Source organism: Cervus elaphus, chromosome 19, assembly GCF_910594005.1.
Source record: "Cervus elaphus chromosome 19, mCerEla1.1, whole genome shotgun sequence".
NCBI classification, from domain to species: Eukaryota; Metazoa; Chordata; class Mammalia; order Artiodactyla; family Cervidae; genus Cervus; species Cervus elaphus.
The window spans coordinates 32390087-32410414 of NC_057833.1; the positions used below are offsets into that span (position 1 = coordinate 32390087).

General features: G+C 38.6%; 1 protein-coding gene and 1 long non-coding RNA gene across 13 annotated transcripts in view; one reads left to right on the forward strand and one right to left on the reverse strand.

Annotated features, from left to right (window-relative positions):
* PEX5L (peroxisomal biogenesis factor 5 like) overlaps window positions 1–20328 on the reverse strand; it is a 264931-nt gene that overhangs the window by 182031 nt on the left and 62572 nt on the right. For 6 of the 11 annotated variants that reach the window (XM_043873806.1, XM_043873805.1, XM_043873803.1 and 3 more), the window contains exons 1-2: window positions 14881–15923; window positions 12961–13032 (exon numbers count right to left, since the gene is read on the reverse strand). The exons of 3 other annotated variants lie outside the window; for them this stretch is intronic. In XM_043873806.1, the coding sequence (XP_043729741.1) occupies window positions 12961–13032; window positions 14881–14973 (165 nt within the window). In that variant the 5' untranslated portion in view covers window positions 14974–15923. Of the gene's footprint in view, window positions 1–12960; window positions 13033–14880; window positions 15924–20328 lie in introns of those variants that run through there. 2 more of the 11 variants (XM_043873799.1, XM_043873809.1) reach the window with 2 other exon arrangements.
* LOC122675289 overlaps window positions 11167–20328 on the forward strand; it is a 48024-nt gene continuing 38862 nt past the window's right edge. For both annotated transcript variants that reach the window (XR_006335224.1, XR_006335225.1), the window contains exon 1: window positions 11167–11217. This is a non-coding gene — a long non-coding RNA (uncharacterized LOC122675289). The remainder of the gene's footprint in view (window positions 11218–20328) is intronic.

Below are 20328 nucleotides of genomic sequence, written 5' to 3' on the forward strand. Positions count from 1 at the left end.
ACTTCTTGGTCTCCATCAGCTATACTTGCTTTATGAAACAACATGGGTCACAGGATTGATTACTGAGTAGGTTCACTTTAATGAATGAAGCCAGGAGGGAATATCTGCAAGGTTAGAAACAGTTAAATAAAGGACTGAAGATCCCTAATTTGTCTTAACTCCTTTTCTTTTGTAGTGCTAGGAAATAAGAGTTTAATGTCTTTACCAGAATAGTAATTGATCCTTTCTTGACACCAAAAATTTGAATAGTCTAAAAAACTGCACCTCAAAGCGTTATGTGGATAGGAATCCCTGGAAGGCTTGTGAAAACCGATTCCTGGTCCCCACCCACCCTTAGAGACTTTGATTCAGTCTGGAACTTGGAGTATGAATTTCTAACATACTGTAGGTAATGCTGATGCTGCTGGTCCATGAACTTCTCTTTGAGTCACTGAGCTCTTCTGCAAACCCACATCTTGTCCTGGGAATACAAGGAACACTAAGAAGACTGTAACTTTTTCAGGACCATGGCTAGGGAAATAATACACATCTCAGAGGCCTGAGGGTCCTAAATGCTCCCTTATGTCCTCAGTTCTAAATCTCCTGTAGCACTGGTACCATAACTGCCTATTGACTGAAGCTCCACATTGTACTATTGGTTTCTTAGAGGCCATGCTTGTGTTTATGTAATTTCTGTGTCCCAGCACCAGGCAAACACCTAGCAAGAAATAGGCTGTTAAGAAGTTTTTGTAAGATAAGTAGATGAAGTAGGAGGTTAGATTATTTCCATTGAAATGCTATTTTTTTTTAAAGCAGCATTCCCTGTATCTTTGGAAGTTATTTTGTTACCATATAATTAAAAAGAAGACAATTTAATTTTGCTCACAGTTTATCTTAGAACCAGTTTTTAAACATATGATTCTCTGCTTAGTGGTCTCCCCTAAATACTGAACGTTAAGTGTTGCCAGCATTCCCTGAGCTGGTTCTCCTGGGTCCTCCACTGCTCTCCCTCCTGCATCCCATGAGAGGGAACAGGGCAGAATCAAGCCCCAGTGTTCTTTAGAACAACAAAAGGTCTACATGTGCTGAATGCAACTAAGTGTTCTCCCCTACAACCAAACCCCAGAAGATACACAGCAAAACTGTTTACATACCACATGTCTATAAACAATAGTTTCTCAGATTTTTCTGTTTTCCCATTTGCTGCTGCTGCTTCTTCGGCATAGGCCTTATTTTCATTTTTGTTTTCTTTTTTCCCCTTCTCACTCTCCCCTACAACTATGGGGTTAGGATGTCTGTCTGCAGAGCCAAGAGGTGCTTGTTCCTTCTCTTTCTTCTCTCCTAGCATCTGGATTCTCAAAGGGGAAAGTCTACAGCAGGACTGTGAGGAGGCCTCCTTCCCTCCATCTACACCCTTCTACTCCTAGGGGAAATATCAGAAGATTTGGTGATGTGCATCACATATGTATACACACGCACAGGACAAAGGCAAAAAGGGAGGAAGAGTGTTACATACCTGTGGTGCTTCAAGTTGATCAGTATGAATGGGATATGGAGTTGCGGTGGCATTGGGTGAGAATAACAGGGTAGTCAGGGCCTGGACCACCCATGGCCTGGGAGCCCAACTGAGGAGTTGGCACCATATTTGGGACACAGCAAGAGACATCACTTCTCTCCACATCTTGAGTATCTATCATCTGTAAGCCAAGCAGCATTTTGGTCCATGCATGTCTTGTATGGCTACTGTGGTTCATAAAACCACAAAAGGATTTAAAATCCTTTAGATGAAAGGGTAAGATTTCTCATTCACTTAATGAAAGATATATTGTGTCATTTTTTTCTTTAATGCAAAGTTTCCAAGGTTCTGTATCTTTAGCTTAAAAGTTTAAGAATAACAAAGCCTGTTTGTGAGCTTCAACTTGTTTTGTTCTGCACTAAACAAGTTGATTAAAAAAATCCATCAACTGATGCATTATCACTCATTTCTTTTTCAGAAACTACTTCCATAGTTCACAAAAATTAATGTGTCAATTTTGGGGACACATTTAAAGATAGAAGCTGAGAGTGTAGGGAAGTGATAATTGGACAATTTTTGACTGGAAGAAAACTACTTGCCTCCATGTTTAGTGTTTTTCTACAACAAGAATTCATTAATTATTCACAAATTATACAAATGAGATAATTTTGTTAGAAAAAAGTGATGAATGAATTTTTTTTCCTATTCAGGACATCCGGCACAAGGCCGAGATGGTACATTCTCTCACCATTTCTTTATTAAGTCACTTATTCATATGTTTAAAGAATGAGATCATTTGGCAAAAAAAAAAATACTATGATGAGGAATAAATAACAATTGTGCTGAATGATCATTTGTGTGTGCATGTGTTTTTCCTAGATCACGAGATAGGAAGGAAGTGGTACTCATTGACTGGGGGTAGACCATGTGAAAAACTAATGACTAAAAAGGGAAATGACAGAATTATAGGGTTGTTTTGAAGAAAGAGAAGGAAGCAATTGAGCATTAAAAAAAAAAAAAACAAACACGGCAGGTTTGCAAGAGCTGTGTTTCTGTCAAAGCTTATATATGCAGGACCAGAATAAGAGACACATTCCAGAGGCGGGGATCAGAGCACGGGGCTGAGCAGAAAGGAGAAGACATGTATTGCAAAGTCTGGATGGGAGAGAAATAAAGGCATGACCACAGAAACGACAAGGTCAGTGTAATGGCAGAGAACAGGCATCTAGGTCCGAAGTCAGAAGAGAAGGAAGGGAAATCTACTCTCTAAATTGTCTCTCCTGTTTAAGTATCAAAAGAAGAAAAAAAAACTTTTTTTGTATGGTCTATCTCTTCCTTAGTCATTTTTATTTATCAGATTTTGAATTTGTAACATAAATAGTTTCAGTATAAATATTTCCACCCACAGCTGTTTTTCAGAACCCTGATAACAGACACTGAAGGAGTCAGTAATCAGTGAGGTCACATGCAAGGTTCATTAGACAAAGTGCTGGGAGCTCACTTCAGAATGGATGGAATAGGAAGCTAGATGTTGGACTGTGGGCCTGCTTCACAATCCCCACAACCAACTGAAAGGGTGATGATAAGCTGATCCAAGCGAAGACCAGAGAGACGAGCTGTGGAAAAACCCTCTGCTTCAATGAGGAGGAAATGCTTTGCTAATCTTCCTAGGGGGATCTTAGGAGATTCAGATTTCTTTAAAAATCTTTAATATTTGTACCCTGATATACAATGGAATGTATTCCTTGGTGGCTCATATGGTAAAAGAGTCTGTCTGCAATGCGGGAGACTTGAGTTCCATCCCTGGGTCAGGAAGATCCTTTGGAGGAGAAAATGGCAACCCACTCCAGTATTCTTGCCTGAAAAAATCCCATGGACGGAGGAGCTTGGTGGACTACAGTCCACAGGGTCGCAAAGAGTCAAACACGACTGAGCGACTTCACTTCACTTCCATAGAGTGGGAAGCTGTCACAAAGCTTGTGAGAGCCCCTTTATGAAGTAGGAAGCATCTTATATAAATATCCTTTCGTAAAAGTTCATCAAATTTAATAGAGTTAGCTGTGCATTTGAAATACATGCTCTTCTCAAGTGATTTTTCTAGACTGACTGGTATGCTTAGCTTACCAGCATGAGGGAATTTAGAAGAAAGGATAAAAAGTAGTTTAATTTAGGAAGGCACTTATAGAGGTGGATGAATAAAGCCAGGACATGAAACTGCAGACCCGAATTCTAATATTTCTTGTGATAAAAAATAATCTAAGTGATAGAGTCAAGTTACTTCCCTATTCCAAGACTCAAGTTACTTTGGATGAAGCAGAACCAATATAATTAAACTTCATAGCAGCAGCACCCTTTCATCACTCAACGTTTCTCTGCATACCTAGGGGCCGACTTACTCTAAAGGGACTGCACCACAGGCATAAACCCCCCTCCTCTGTTAAAAGCGGCTGGGAATGGGTTCCCTGGAGCACAATTTAAAAATCACTGCATTAGATTCTCTTCTGAAATTCCTTCCAGCTCTAATGTCTACAGTTTTCAGACTGACTGGATAAACTGACTTAAAACAACCAAAAAACAAAACCAGTAAAAGCACAACAAACATTCCACAGTGAAAGGCTAAATGGTTTCCTTTCAAGCTGTGTTCCAAATGGCTGAGTTTCAGCACTACTGTCCTGGCCTGTTATTTTCATATATCACATCATTTTTATACTCAGCAAGTCAGCTCACGTCATTTCAATTTTACATATTTTTCTCAGTGACTAAAGATGCTGCCAGCACGTTTCCCCATTAGATTAAAAAAATGGGCTATTTGAAAATTACTTACATCTATTTATTTTTCCAACTTGAAAGTTTAGTTTTTTTTTTTTTTAATGCTGCATGTAATGAACATAGGCTGTACAATAATATCCTAAAATTAAAATACATAGTGGCATTTAAGATGTTTGTTGAACTTGAAGTGGTTACTCATGGTCTCTTTCTTAGTGATTACAGGTTTTCATTGAACTCTGTGGTTTGCATTACTGTTTGCAAAGTTGCGGAAGATGGACTGGTGAAGAAGGCTGGGTGTTTCCCCTCTACAAGGTGGGTACCTTGCTCACTTTCTGAGATGCTAAGTTGGTAAGAATAGGAGGTGGTAAAAGCCCCGAATAGGAAATATCAGCAATACTTTCTGCTTACAAATATCTGACCTACTCATTTTATCAAGTGGGGATATTTTATGTTTTAGGTTAACTAGTTCTTTTTTGACCGTACTTGGACCTCGGAAGACAGAAGGCCATCTAACAATTATATCTTAACGTCCATTGTTTTAATCTGGTCAATAACTGGGTTAGGTTAGTTTCAAGGGAGAGGCTTGAAAGCGGGAGGTATAAAGAAGGAGAGAAACAGGGGGAGAGCAGGGGCCCACCCAGGTACAAGGACATCCTACTTTCCTTTGATCTGAGAGTCTCACAAGTGTAACAGGTCACAGACTGGAACCCCAGGGCTGTATACACACCCACACTGTTTTGACCACACAAGGTTATAAAATTTAAAGACTGATTTAAAAATTTTAAAAAGTAGATTTGTTGCTTCTCTTGAAAAATGAGTATATGTGGTCACCCTGAGCCCATTTTCAATAGGATGGCAATTAACTGGGGCTGATAGGTGTTGCCCCTTCTAGAGGGGCCAGCGGGTGATCTCAGCCACTGTCTTCCTCACTTCTTGTTTTTCTTACACATAGTCCATGCTCATCTCTGAACTTGGATGATCGAAGGAGGCATTTGTATCTATGACCTCAGAATAGACTTTATTGTTTAGTAGTAGTATAATGTAGTCCTGAAGAAACCCAAGGGGATTCTACACCTACTCAATCCAAGGCTTTTACCATTAACTCCCACCACTCACCCACTCCAGTACCTGACATTTGTAAAGCACTTATTTCATGCCACACACTCTGCTAAGCATTTATTTACAGCAACTTATTTATCCTAACAACTACTTTATGAAGTAGATAGAATTTTCTTCATTTACAGCAGAGCAGCCTGAGGCTGGTTAATTTTCCCCGATAAAGTTACTACATGGCTGTAGTCTTTCATTCAGATTCCTGACTGTGAAAGCCTCGCTCTTAACCTCTGTATAACACCTGTTACATTCACAGTGGCCAACATGAGCGGGGGCAGAGGAGCCGGCAGACCCGAAAAGGCACCAGACTAGAGTATCTAACAGTGCCCTACAGAAGGCACACAGCCTGCTCACTGGTAAAGCAGTGTGAATAAACACAGAGATGTAATGACCAACTCAACATTCAGGAACCTGAGCTGCTGGTGGAAAGAACACGAGACGAAATAGCCGTGGGCCTGGATTCTAAACTCTGCTCTGACTGAAGGACGAGGCTGCATTGGACACAAGGCTCCTGAGAGGCACCCACATTTGAACCCCACAGCAGACGTCTGGGCCAGATGGTATTATTCCATTTTACAGATGAAGAAACAGAAACTCTGAGAACTTCAGCTGCTCACTCCCAGGCCTTCTGCTTAGTAAGTGACAAGGCTGAGAGTGGAAACTAGGACGATGGCCGCCTCCTTCATTTCAGGTCTCTCCTGTCTGCCTCTGTGTCACTCTTAAGAGTCACCCTCTACATTTTCTGGCCTTCTACCTTCAGATCTCAGTAACATGTCAGAAGACTCTGAAATTAAGATATTAGGTCAGTCCTTTTAGTTTTTCCTGGAGTCAGAGGTGATGCCTAGGGGAATCAGTATACTAACCTGAAATGTATGAAGTCAAACCCACCCACCCCACCCCCTCCAAATCCCTCAGCATTGTAAGTTTATAAGGAAAAATGAAGTTATTCTGCATTACTGTGATTTCTACCCCACACCCCCTTCCCAATTACCTAACTCAGGTTAGGTAATTGAACTATTTTCATATTACTTGACACAAATAGGTAATGTTTTCATATTATTACTCGACACAAGTAGGTAATGTTTAAGAATAAAAGATGAGTGAAAATGCCTTTATCACAGTTACTTTTCTGTTTAACCTTTTGCAAAACTTTCCCCTTGTCTTGTATAACACTTACTGATGATAAATAGCTTTGCTGACAGATGGCATTGATTGGACTACAGTAGTGAATTTTTGTTTACTCTAATGCTGATTTCATATAGACAGCAAATTTGAAAAGCTTTGGTCTCTCTCATCACACATAAATATGGCTTATTTTCATTGAATCATTTCTCATCTATCAGTCTCTCTGGGGAAAATGCTAATGAGCCTATGTCATTGTGAGCATAATGGGGGCAACCACAACTGCATAATGTGCTTGGTCCTTCAGAATCTCACAGCATCCTGTTTCCGAATCACTGAATCACTAGGCTGCCCAGCTTGTTACTTTCTTGCAAGTCTAGAGGGGGTTTCTGTTCTTGGTGACCAACACGGAGTTCCAAGAAGGTACTCAGGGAGAGTGTTATATGTGACGTCAAGAGACAAGGTCTCAAGCTTTATAAGTCTTATCCGAGGTAAATGGGATCTGAATTATATTTAAGTCACCACACTGATATGGCAAGAAAAGCACTGGCCAGATGGTGCAGAGTACAACAAGGCAGTGACACATATCACCCCCATTCCTTTCACTATATATGAATCCAGAATCAGGTCAGCTGCTTAGATGGTGGTATGACCACATTAACTGTTAGTACAAGAAGGAAGCTCGATATCCTTTCCTGTTTCTCTGTTTTTCTCATTCTTCCATTTTTCTTTCACATTGGCTTATATTTTCCTCTTTAGGATTCATTCCCACAATGACCACTAGGATAAAATTACAATCCTACTCAAATGCATTTCTGCTACTGGAAACACAAGAGGGTGTCTATACTTTGCCTCTTCTTTTTCTTAAAGGAAAATTCATAGAAATTCTAGTTTCCATGGCTTTCTGCTTGGGCTTCTTCTACAAATTTAAAAGGAGACTCTCATAAGGGTGTCAACTACAAACTGGCACCTGCCAAGCACATTTGCGAGGACTGAACAACAACAAGGGCGTTTGCCATCTGCCTCTGTGGAGACTGAACCCTGCGTTGCTGCAGCTGCACCTTCAATATCCCCTGAGGGTGGAGAGTGAGGCACTTTGTGCTCCAGGGAGACTGGTGGAACCGGTCTTTAGATAGTTAGATATTTTCAGGAACTGATTTCATGATCCCAATCCTTGCATCTCTTCATATCTAGAAAATCACTAAATTCCTTCATGGTGACATCAGCTCCTCATGAATAGCAGAAAACCTTTTGTAAAGTAAGCTCTTGATTGCATTGAACTCCTCCTTCACCAAAATCTGATATATTGACCTTCTCCCACTACCTCTTCGGAACAGAGAGCTATCTGAGGTGCTGTCTCCTGGACTGTAGTCCTCATTTTGACCCAAATAAAACTTAACTCACAGCTCTCATGTTGTGCATCTTTTTAGTGGATAAAGGTTTTGGGCTAAGAAAGGTATGTGTTGTCTCTCTCCATGATGCTTCCCATGTCTGGTCAAGGCCCTCCTCGGGGAGGCTGTCTAGGGATGGGAAAGGTAAGTGGATGGTAACAACCAATTTCAGCTCTAATTATGTATATATTTGCTTGGAAGGGCATTTCTCTCCTAATAAAGCTATAGCAGCCAAGAGGGAAGTAAACTATTAAGGAATGTTTTTAGAAAAGATTATTCCTGTGAGGGTTCAATAAGTATTGGCCAATTATGATACTTCCTAGTAGGTGGTTATTTTATATAATTACAGCACTGAAGCAAATCAGCTTCTTAATGCCCACCTATGGGATGCCCAGTAATGGGCAGCCATAGGGAGCTATGTAGGATGATAGACGGTGTACTGGATTGCACATCAAGAGGGAAGGCTGGCTTCCAGTGCTCTCTCTGCACCTAACCAGGGACGCAGAGCAACTCGATTCAGCTTTCCAGATCTCAGAGTTCCTGTTTGCTAAATTGGGGTTTTGGGGTGGTATTATGGACTGAATGTTTGTGTCCCCTCCACATTCATATATTGAAGCCCTAACATTTAATGTATTTGTATTTGGGGACAGGCCCGCAAGGAGATGATAGCAGTTAAATGGTGCCTTAAGAATGGGCCCTAATAAGAGGAAGAGACACCAGAGCTCCCTCTCTCTCTCTGCCAGGTGATGATGTGAGGACACAGCGGGGAAGACTCTCTTCCTATGAGCCAGAAAGACAACCTTCGCCAGAAACCAAACATACCAGCATGTTCATCTTGGACTTTCTAGCCCCTAGAGGGCTGAGAAAGAAATACGTGTTGTGTAAGCCACCTGGTCTATGATATTTTGTATGGCTGGCCAAGCAGGTGGTGATGACCAGCTAATTAAAATGACATACTAGTTTGTAGCTCATAAAGTACTTTTACAAACTCATTTTCTTGGAGAAACTCTAAGAGGTGGGAAGAGCAGAGTATTATTTTACAAATATGGAAATACCTCAAATCACAAGGTTACCACAAGGCTACTAAGTGGAATTCAGTCAGATGCAAACCTGAATCTTTGAGCACCTTTAGTTGAAAAATGGCTGTGGTTTTCTTGTTTTTATCATCATTACATTGGATATCTATGAATTTTAGTTTTTAGGTTTCCAGGTAACTCCCAGGTGAAGAATGTCAGATTTATCGCAAGTGATACATATATTTTTTCTCTTCAGAACTACAAGAGTTGTTTCCTTTGACTAGATATTCTCAAAGGTCTAGGATCAGCAGTGAGAACTGAGGATTTAGAAAAGCAAGTTGTTGGGCCCTACTTGGACCTGACCTGCAGAATCAGAAATTCTAGGGGGTGGGTGGGACCAAGCAACTCCTGAGAAGCCCTCAAGGGGATTCTGAGGCTGCTGAATTTGAGAACCGTGGTTCTGATCGTGTACACCTTTGTTACAGGTTGACATTTGACATTTCCCTGCCTTCTTGTACTTAAGGATATGTAGCTGCAACTCTGAGTCCTACAATCAATCTACGGCATACTGTTAAAACTATGTTGAAATGCTTGAACCTACAAGTGTATCCTCTTTACAGTGACAATATTCTATAATTTTGTGTTAGCCTTCGTTACTTCCTTTGCTTGGAATTTGGAAACATTTTAGAAAAAAGTTATCTTGGTCAGCATATCACAAACTTTGAATTAAACTGACTCTATTCTAATTAAAATAGTAATTTCAAAAAGATTTAAGTTACTATTTATTCAAAGTGGCTAATGTTTTTAATCACTTACGCAGGGTACTTGACCATCTACTCCCCCACACTGACCCCTGACATCTCAGTAGCTTCAAAGGAAATTCACCTGTACCTGAGATCTATTCCTAAACAAGAGGCACCCCCATTCAATCAGGAAAGAATATTTTAATAAATAATAAAAATAACCAAAATACATATATAAAATTTCTTTTAATATTTATCCTAGAAAGCCAAATATAGAACTAATTCTATTATTTTAATTATATGTAAATGTACAAATGTATATTATATATGTTACATAATTATATATATAATGAAATACATTTATATCAAATGTCTGGATTTTAGAGGTATAAAGATTTTTATCCAATGCATCCTTTGATTACTTTCCTATGCTTGGAGTTTGAAAACTAGGGATTTCTGGAAGAGAATATGGACTTCAATGCCAAAGTGATCCATTTATATTTAAATGACTATAGAAGTGTGTGGGTGTGTAATTACATATTATGTGGCACCTCGTATTACTTTAGGACATCAACACTAACCTAAGAATTCTCTGGAACATTTTCCTATGTATCTCAAACAAATCTTGCCACTAAAATTTCACGAAGAGAAAAGCACAATATTGTCTTTTAAGAATAAAACCTACACATTTCCAAAATTACTTTTTCTTATAGAGAAATAACAAAGAAATCACCTTTTATCCCCTTAAATGTGGGCAGCCAGAGTGAACAAAATCCTCATACTCTATGCTGCTTGTTATTAATGTGCTTACATAAGCAAAACTGTGGGCTTTCAGTGGAAGCATAAGACTTACAAATCACATGACTGATAAAATGGCATATAGCTTACACAGCGTTTGTAGAGCGACAGCTTCTGAATGACAGTTTCAATGAGCTTAGTGGACTTCTGACCATCACAGCACTCCAGCTATTTTATTTATCTTCTTTAGATTTTCTTTTGGTACCATTTACTGAGATAATTTTGTAACTGTATGAAGACTGACTAACAAATTTCTGCCATGTCTCTGAAAAGACATATGGAGACTAAATTGAATGTAAAGATTCCTCCTCCCCTGCCAAAATATGTATAATAATTATGAGAAGAAGCAATATTAGAAAAAAAGTACTTCACACACATCCACTCACAAACACACATGCACTTTTAATGTTGATCTCCTAAACTCAGGAAGAATTTTTAATAGTGTTATAAAGACTAATTAGAGTGTTTTCCCAAATATTTTACTTTGAGGTGTCAGTGCTGTCATTGTTTCTACCTAGGATTTACTCATTACATCAACACCAAATAAACCTTCCCCAAGAGGAGGGACTACTTTTTACTGCCAACAGCAAACACCAAAGCCAACTCATATTCATAATTACTCATCTTTTAAAATATGTTTTGACATGAATGACTCAGCAAAGCTGGGTTACCGCCAACTGGTGCCAACTGGTCCAGTGTCACCAGAGGAAACATGAGAACCAGAGAGTCAACAGTGACTGAGAGACTCAATCTTCCCTCATCTGATCCAGGTAAGAAAAGTGTTATTTTCTGAAGAAGCAGGAGAATAGTTTCTAATTTTTAAAAGATTCTTTAACAGTTAACAAAATGTGTTTAGGCATAACAGTATAAATTTGTGAAAAGTGCAACAACAGAAAAACAACTCTCTTTTCTGAATCCCCGAATTCACTTAAAACAAGAATAAGCCTCAGGAAAAAATGAAGAAAAGAAAGAAAAGCAGCTCTGGCAGTAGAACAACACTAAAGAGCTACAAAAAGAATGGGAATTTAACTTCTTCATGATTAAGAGAGAAATAAAAAAAATAACACTTTTCATTTTAAGAGAGATATGTATAGGTATGTGAATTCTCATAATATACTCAGTTGTATTTTACTTTTTTTACATTTTCCAGGGAGGCTCAGTCCTTCCATCAGAATGTCATGGTATATGGGAAATAGAGATCACACACCCAAAGAAATTAATCTGACATAGTTAAAATGATAGCTAATAGTCCAGCAGAGCACTCAGGCTCCGGTCCCACTTATTAACTGAACTGACAATTTGGCACTAAGCAGAAACACAGGGCCAAATCCAACATTCTTCCACCCTGGTTTACTCAGGAGTGGCAGAGTGAAGATAAGGCAAGAAAAGCCTGCCTGTAGTTTGAGTGAACCCTGTAGCATGGACATACTCTGCACCTCCTGGGGAGATGCTTTGTTTGGCCAGTTTTCCCTGGAATAGTACTTCAGTAATCACAATTACTCCAGGCCTAACAGGCCAGTCTGTAAGTCAATTGTTTCTGGTTGCTCTCTTCTGATGGTCATTTTCCCTTTTATTCAGAAACAGACACAATGGCCCCTTTAATGCAATCACCATGATGCAAAACAAATGGCATGATTAGGAAACTGTCCAAATTCAACTTGGCTTTCTGTAACTTGCTGACTGCCTTCATTCTAATAGCTTCATCTGTTCAGATCTCTTTGAATTATTTCTCTATCTCTACCTGAATACGTCGAAATCATCAGAATCACAGCCACTTACACATGAAATAGATACGTAGTTCTCTGTCTCCTTGATAAATAACAAAGACGTTAAGGGTTAATGCCAATTCCGTGACATGAGCTGGATACCTTCCATTACCTGGTATGCCATTGTTTATGGTCTATTAAGCAGTTTTCATTTCACCTTATGGGCCCATATAAAATACAAGCTAGATGTTTCTCAAATTACAAGAAGTTTTAAAGACTGTTAACTAGCTTCTTTTTTGGTTTGTTTTGAAATTTGAACTCTCTAAATTTACTGCAGACAATCTGTGAAAGTAAACTGGGCAATATGTTTTAAACTTCTCAGTTTTTGAAAGTCTTTTATCCCCCTCCTCCTAAATTATAATTGTTTACCACTAATAGTAGCGTTTCTCATTTTCAAAATGAGATACATTCTGGTTCTTGTTTAAATATTTTTTCCAAACCAAATTATCATTGTTGTAATGATTCATTTTTTCAAGTAGGGTTTTCAATTCCCAAACATTCTCTTATTTTGCTCGGTTTTATTTTTCTTCATTCTTACATACAGGACATACATGTTGACATCATGCAGAAGTCAGTGCATCAGAGGCCTTAGAGAGAGAGGCCTAGCTGCTCTCAAAATCTATCTTATGCAGGCCTCAGTCAGTCAGGCTAATACAGTTGCCAGGGCAGAGCTGAAAGCTCAAAGGGCTCACAGTTGTCAAAAATCTACAATGCAACAGTAGAAAATGTATGTAAGCATTCACTTACCTGCTTTTGATCGACAATTATTTCCAGGTCTTCGTCACTGCTTAATTTTCCATATCCTTTTTCTTTACTTTTCTTGTGAAAGAATAATTTTAAATGATCATTTAGTTTCTTTCCATTAATAATGTTAATTCCTACTTAATACTTTTTAAAGATAAAAGTCTGTACTTAACCTTGTTCACTAGTCATAATACATCATTCTTTATCCCAACCTCTCATGGACAGTAGCAAATATTTTTATTAAACTGCTGGCTTCTGCTTAGCCTCTCCCATCCAAATTATACCTTTAATCCTTTCCTGAATATTGTTATGCTTCTTTTTCAATTCTATAGTTTCAGAAAAGATTCTTTAATAATTCAAGATAAATAATAAATTCCTTAGAGTCCTAGGGTATTTTTCTTAAACACTGAAGCTGCATTTAGTGGTCATATTATGCTTAAGACTTCAGGTGCTAAATATTTTCTTTTAATCCTTCATATATTTTTAAGAATAAGCAAGTATAACACCACTCAGATAATGAATCTTCAGATTTTCTATGTACTGTGCCATGCTTAGCTGCTTAGTTGTATCTGACTTTTTGCAACACCATGCACTGTAGCACACTAGGCTCCTCTGTCCATGGGGATTCTCCAGGCAAGGAAATACCAGAGTGGTTTGCCATGCCCTCCTCCTTGGGATCTTCCCAACCCAGGGATGGAACCCAGGTCTCCCACATTGCAGGCAGATTCTTTACCACCTGAGCCACCAGGGAAGCCCCAGAATACTGGAGTGGGTAGCCTATCCCTTCTCCAGGGGATCTTCCCAACCCAGGAATCAAACTGGGGTCTCCCGCACTGCAAGCTGATTCTTTACCAGCTGAACTACCAGGGAAGCCCCAGATTTTCTATATTTGCCTATAAATTTGATGAAAACTAACACTGGAAGAGACAACTCAGAAATAATTTTTTAAAGGTAAATAAGAAAAATTTAAAAATTAGATAGCTTAAAAAGTTGGAAGAGTACAGGCCATTTAAAAAAATATTCTTTATCGGCATTTTTCCCTCCATCTATCTTTCCCCATAGCAAAAGTTATAAAGTTAGAAAACAACACAGATCATGCCAACAATTTTACTGTTGTGTTACAGGAGAGAGATAATATGTCTGAGTCATCTTTTTCCCCCTTTCTCCCAGTGCAAGGGTTAAAGGAAATACCAGGAATGACAGTTAGTTCTTCATAATTTCAGAAATTATTAGTACCTTGCAGAGGACCAGTAAAAAAAAGAAAAGAAAATTCACTACCTAATTAGCTGTAATCCAAGATTGCTATCTTTAAAAAAGAAAAAAAAAAAACAACAAACAACCCTGCTCAGTATTAACTATATCAACTAGAATTAAGGGAGTTATAAATATTTCTTATGTTTGCATCCACTGCGCCACATTAGGATCCTCGTCTCATTATGGGAAGAATTACATCCTTCAGCAAACATGACAAAAATCTTCTTTACATTGTGGGACATGATTCTTGTCTGTTTTCTCTCCTATAACATTTCAAAAGCAGATTTCCACATTTCCCCACTCCCCCACCCCTCCAACAAACATACCTCCTATTTTTGTTTTTTCCCCTGTGATAGAGATTTCCTGAATATTCAAGTACTAGGATGCATAAATAAAATCTGAATTCTCATTCATATATTAATGAGTTTAGCCACTTAGAACAGAACAGATGGCCACAGTATTTCTATTATTATTCTTGTCCTCATTTGAGGTTCCATTTCAAGACTGATGGAAAACAAAAAGAACAAGGTTGGTTTCAATCAAACTGACTTCCTATCACTTTGCTTTAGTATCCCTTTAGTCCACTGGTCGCCATAAGATATTGTCCAGAGACCCTCTAATGCAAATCATTTAGAAATGGCTTTACTGAATATTGATCTATATACGTACCAAGTAGCTTATTTGCATGACCCAATTTCTGGATAAAAGGATATTAAGTAGAGATGGAATAGGTGTCTTTCCATCCATTTCACTGTCAGACATCCCAGAATTCTTTGCACCAGCCGCAGTGGCTTCATTGCCAGAACTTGCTGACCAGAGAACCACAGATCTTGCCCAGCAATGGTATATATAATGCGCCACACTAACCAAAGTATCCGCGGATCATTGATTTGACTTTGTAAACGTTGTGAAATCATTGAAACTAAAATTTCTTCTTTTCTAGCTAATGTTTATCCAAGTACTGCCATGTTCCCTGACTGATGTTCTAGTTTAATGCTCAAAAACCCCCTCCATCTATTATTAATTATACACATTTTTATATTTCATCTTATGCATATGGACTACTCAGCTTCTCTGTCAAAAAAGTTTTCAACTTTCCTTTTAATGTCCCACCCCAGACTATCTTGTGATTAGCAAATCACTACTAATAGATATAACAATGTTGGCATTCACAGAACATAATTCAAGATTGCCTTCCTGCCAGTACAGATTCTACTTCTCCAGTTTAGTCACAACTCCTTATCTGGTTTAGTACTAAATTTCCCCAGAAAGAGGCTAGATCAGGGAAGGAGATTATATTCCCAACTACTGTAAACAGAAGTTGGCATTTTCCAAGAGTGGGAGGAGGCATTTACAGCTCTGGGTTTGTACTTAAGCTCCTAGTCTCCAAAGAGCAGACAACTGTACACAGTCAGAAGCTTTCCAGTTTTACTCTAGAGTTAAGCAATACTTTCTGGCTCACCCCATAACCCCATGGGGATTAAGCCTTTTCTAAGCCATCATGGTTATTCGCTCACTTACTGCTTATTTCTAGTGCGAGTATAATCCTCTTTCAAGCACTCAGCTTCCCACTTGGGCCGCTTAGATCAGCCAGCCCAGGCAGGGGTCTTCAGCTCTCCTCCCTCCTCCCAGCCGGGAATCCCTGTCTTCTATCTATGCACTTGGTCAAGCACAAAAAGCAACTCCATAGCTTCTGTGTGGTCTTTCACACTGGTCAGAGGACTGAACTAGAAGGAGAAAGAAAGCTAACCTCCCCACTGGCCAAGCGTGAGGAGGCGGGGCTTCTGGGGGAGGAGAAGCCAGAAGGGAATCGCTTCCCGTGCTCCTCCCACCTCCCTGCAGCCACTGGAACTGGGCATTCCCACTGAGGCAGTGAGGTTAGGCCCCTGTCCTCCTCAGCCCGAGAGCATGCTGCCTGCTGAGAGCAGATTTTTGTGCACTGCCCCTCTACATGCAGCTGAGGAGGCAGCACCAGTGCAGTGAAGTTGACACAGTGAGGACCTCGAGGTGGGAGAAGGGAGGAAAGAGAAAAATTGCTGAAAATGTCTCCCATTCTGTGAGAAGCTTTCAGCTCAGGATAAGTGTCCAATGTCTGACACTCCAAATACAGTATCTCCCCTCCTCCCCACACCATTATAAACTCTTTCTGAATAACTGGAAGGAGAACTATCTAGTGATATTTTTAGTACTGACGATTTTTTTTAATATCACTGGATCAGAGTTGCTATTTTCTTAGGAACATTGAGCCTGATCATCTTTCTTCTCTGTAAATGTTCCATCTCTCTTTAACCCTATCTACTTCTACAAAAGTGAAACAGAAAGGTGGGTATAGTCACTTGAATTAAATAAACCATAAAACTTGGAAAATGTATAGAAAATCATACATAGCCATGGATATAGAATATATTATGGAAGAAAATTTTGCAAGTAAGTAACAAAACAATAATAAAGTCTGATGGGATAGAGACCTGGAAAACGAAGCACGCAATGTTCTTTTTAGAAGAACACTTACAAGAGTTTATGAAAAAGTGAGAGTTTTAACTGAAAGCTTCCAGTTGTGTATGGGTTGAATTAAAAGAACTCAACATATTTACTGGGAATGGAATATATAAGGGAAATTTTGAAAGGGAAAGGAATATATGATTTAATTAATTGTGCCAATTAGCCTCAATTACAATTTTTGCCTAACTATAGATATGAAAATAAGTGTAAAGTTTTACATATAAATATTTCAAAAAATTTTATTGCTATTTCTTATTCAATACTGCAATGTGATAAACAGTAGACCTGATATTTATTAAAGCAAATGTTAATGAAAAATATATAATATACACAAAAGAAACAAAGGCTATCCTACTCTTTTCTTTGTGGTTGTCTGTATTCAATTCCTATCTTATTTTTCCTATGTTCAATCCCTTCTTCTCTACCACAGCCTTCTTCCTGCAGCCTACAAAATTGCTCAGTTTTTCCCTGTCCTAAAAGATGACTTCCTCACTTCTGCTTTTCCCCTAAAGGCATTCATTTAATCTCTCTTATCTCTTTATCATCAAACTTGAAAGAGTGGTCTGTGCTCACTAGCCATCAGTTCAGTTCAGTCACTCAGTAGTGTCCGACTGTTTGTGACCCCATGGACTGTAGCATGCCAGGCCTCCCTGTCCATCACCAACTCCCGGAGTTTACTCAAACTCATGTCCATTGAGTCAGTGATGCCACCTTCCTTTCTCTTCACTTCTAAGCCAATCACAATCAGGTTGCAATTTACTGTAATTGCATTCTTGACAGTCACCAATGGACTCTTAATTATTAAATTCTATAGCAGCCCTTTTGCAGAGTTAATTGTATGAGGTGGTTTAGTCACTAAGCCGTGTCCAACTCCTGCAACCCCATAGATTGTAGCCTGCCAGGCTCCTCTGTCCATGGGATTCTCCAGGCAAGAATACTGGAGGGGGTTGCTGTTTCCTTCTCCAGGGGATCTTCCTGATCCAGGAATTGAACCTGGGTCTCCTGAATTGCGGGCAGATTCTTTACCAACTGAACTACAAGGGAAATCCTATAATTGTATGAATTAGTCCCAAATGCAATTTATGACTGACTATAGATGTCAAAATAAATGCAAATATTACTTCTTTCAGTGATCAGGTCTGTATCATGATCATGTATTTTCAGAAATATCTTTGCTGTTATTTACATTATTATAGCTGTTAAATGGTATTGCCAGCAGCTGAACAGAGGATCAATGAGAGAGGGGAGGATTGGGAAAGGAGATGGCTGTGCTAAGAAGATACTTGCTGAGTTTGTAGTGCCTTTGGAAAGTTCATCCAAGTGGAAAGATCCAGTTGTCCAGTTGGATATACGGTCTGTATTTTTAGAAGAGAGATAAGGACAAGACATATGGATTGATGGAGATTAATTAAAGTTGTCAGAGAGGTTGAGCTCATTAAAAAAGAAAACGTGGAGACAGAAGAGATAAGGACTAAGGCTGGCATCCTGGGGAATCGTTACATTTAAAGAATGGGCCAAAGAGAAGAACCCAATGAAGGGAAGTGGAATAGGAGTGGGCTTAGGTGTAGGAGGAGAAACTCAATGCAAAGGACATACAGTTGTAGATGGTGTCAAATGCTGACGGAAGGTTAAAGAAGGAGGCGAACTGCATACTTTCACTGTATTTGGCATTTTGGAAGTCATCAAGGACGTTAGGAAAAGAAGAATTAGTGATGGTGGAACCAAGATTAAAGTAAATTAATGAATACTACTGGTGGTAATGGTGAGAGAGGACTTATTTTCTCTTAGAAAGCTTGAATGAAAAGGGAAAGAGGGACAAATTTGTTAAGGTGGTAGATCTTATGCCCTTAAGTTACAGCTTTAAAGAGAGAGAGAGAGAAATAGAAAGAGAGAGCAAGAATGCTAGTGCAAAGACAAAAACACAGGGCAAGAATACTGGGAAAGTTATAGCTTTCCCTCCTTCCCTGGTGTCAAGGTATTGAGTATGTTCATAGTTCAAGAAACAGCAGTAATGAGAGTGAAAATGTAGATACCAGAGGGTGAAGGGGAATAATTCATGAAGCATGAAAGTAAGAACAAAGTGCTTTTGGAGAGAAAAAAAGTTCCTGTTTCTCTTAAAATTGTAATTATGTGATATATGTTTACAGAAGAAAAATCTAGACATATATTTCAAATATTAAGAATCTTGTTCTCTGTATTTTCTCTTTATACTTGGGAGTTCTTCTTGAAATAAGAATGATTTTTTTTTATAACAATGATAAAAAACAAAACAAAAAACGTGATTGCTTGAGAGATCCATAAAATTGCCATAGAAAAGATTCATTTGAAGTCTACATTGCAGAAAAGCGACTGGGTTGGGGCTTTACCTTTCCTTTACTACATTTCTGGAGGAATAAATGCTAGTTTGTTTAAAATGTAGAGATTCATGCTATGGTTATTACTTCTGTCTCTTGTGGCGTGTGGTGGGATGGTGAAGTGGACTGTTTTGTTTATTGCATTTAATACACCCCTTTTCTTTTCACTCCCCCTTATGAGATTAAACCTACAGTTTTTTTTGATATCATTTTGGCCCCATGTCTTTTCTTTTTAAAAAAAAGGTCCACAGTGTCAGCACACCTCCCAACACTACTGCTGTGGATACGAAGAAATAACGGATGGAAAAAACAGAGAATGAGGGAGAAGGAACTTCTCCCCAAAGACTTGGACTAAAAGCTTGAGAGTTTCTCCATTTAGGACATAAGCTGAGACAGACCTTTTTAAGCTGGGAGCATTCTGAAATAAATTATTTTTTCTCTTAAAAAAAAAAGAAGTCACCACCTTACCAATTAAAAAGACAATTTGCAGATCTTTTATTTTTCTTTCATATGGAGGAAATAAACCTTCTGAAGAGAAAATGTCATCATTACAGAGAATCATTTACAGAAGGGCTTACACTTGGCATTTTTCAAAAACTATTTTTTTCTTTAAAAAAAAGACATTCACAGTTGTGTTCTTCCCCCACCAACTGTGATGCTATGGCAAAAAAAGAGCCACAGGGTGCAATTTTTTAGTTTTGGGCCAGGCTTGAGCAAACATAACATATGGTAATCAAACTCAGTTCTAAAGGTATATTGCTGAGTGAAAAAAGAAATGTAAGCACAACAAATATGTTGATGCATTTTAAACCATGTTTTAAACCATAAGCATATGGCCAGATATTTAGTAATTTTCTGATTTTAGGCTACGTCTATTTGGGAAAATAGGTACTCCAGTTACTCACTAGCTGAACAACAAAATGGCAGTGATACACAATATAATTTTCACCCTTGGCTTTGAGGTCCCTCCTTAATGCTGCCTTTTCTATCTTTAGAGTGGCTCTTGGTCTATAAGAGAATAACCTGAAGAGTGTTAAAGCTTCTTAAAATTATTTTTATATTTTCTAAGTTTCTCAAAGATGAGAATTCAACAGAAATATCCATTAAGATCACTCAATCATATGTCATTGTACAATGACATTTTCTCCAAAACACAAGTTCAGTATTAGATATATACCTTCTTACATATCTTTTCCAATATTTTATCAAATTTTATTAAAAAAATCAAACATACAGAAAAGTCAAAAGAATTTTATGGTGA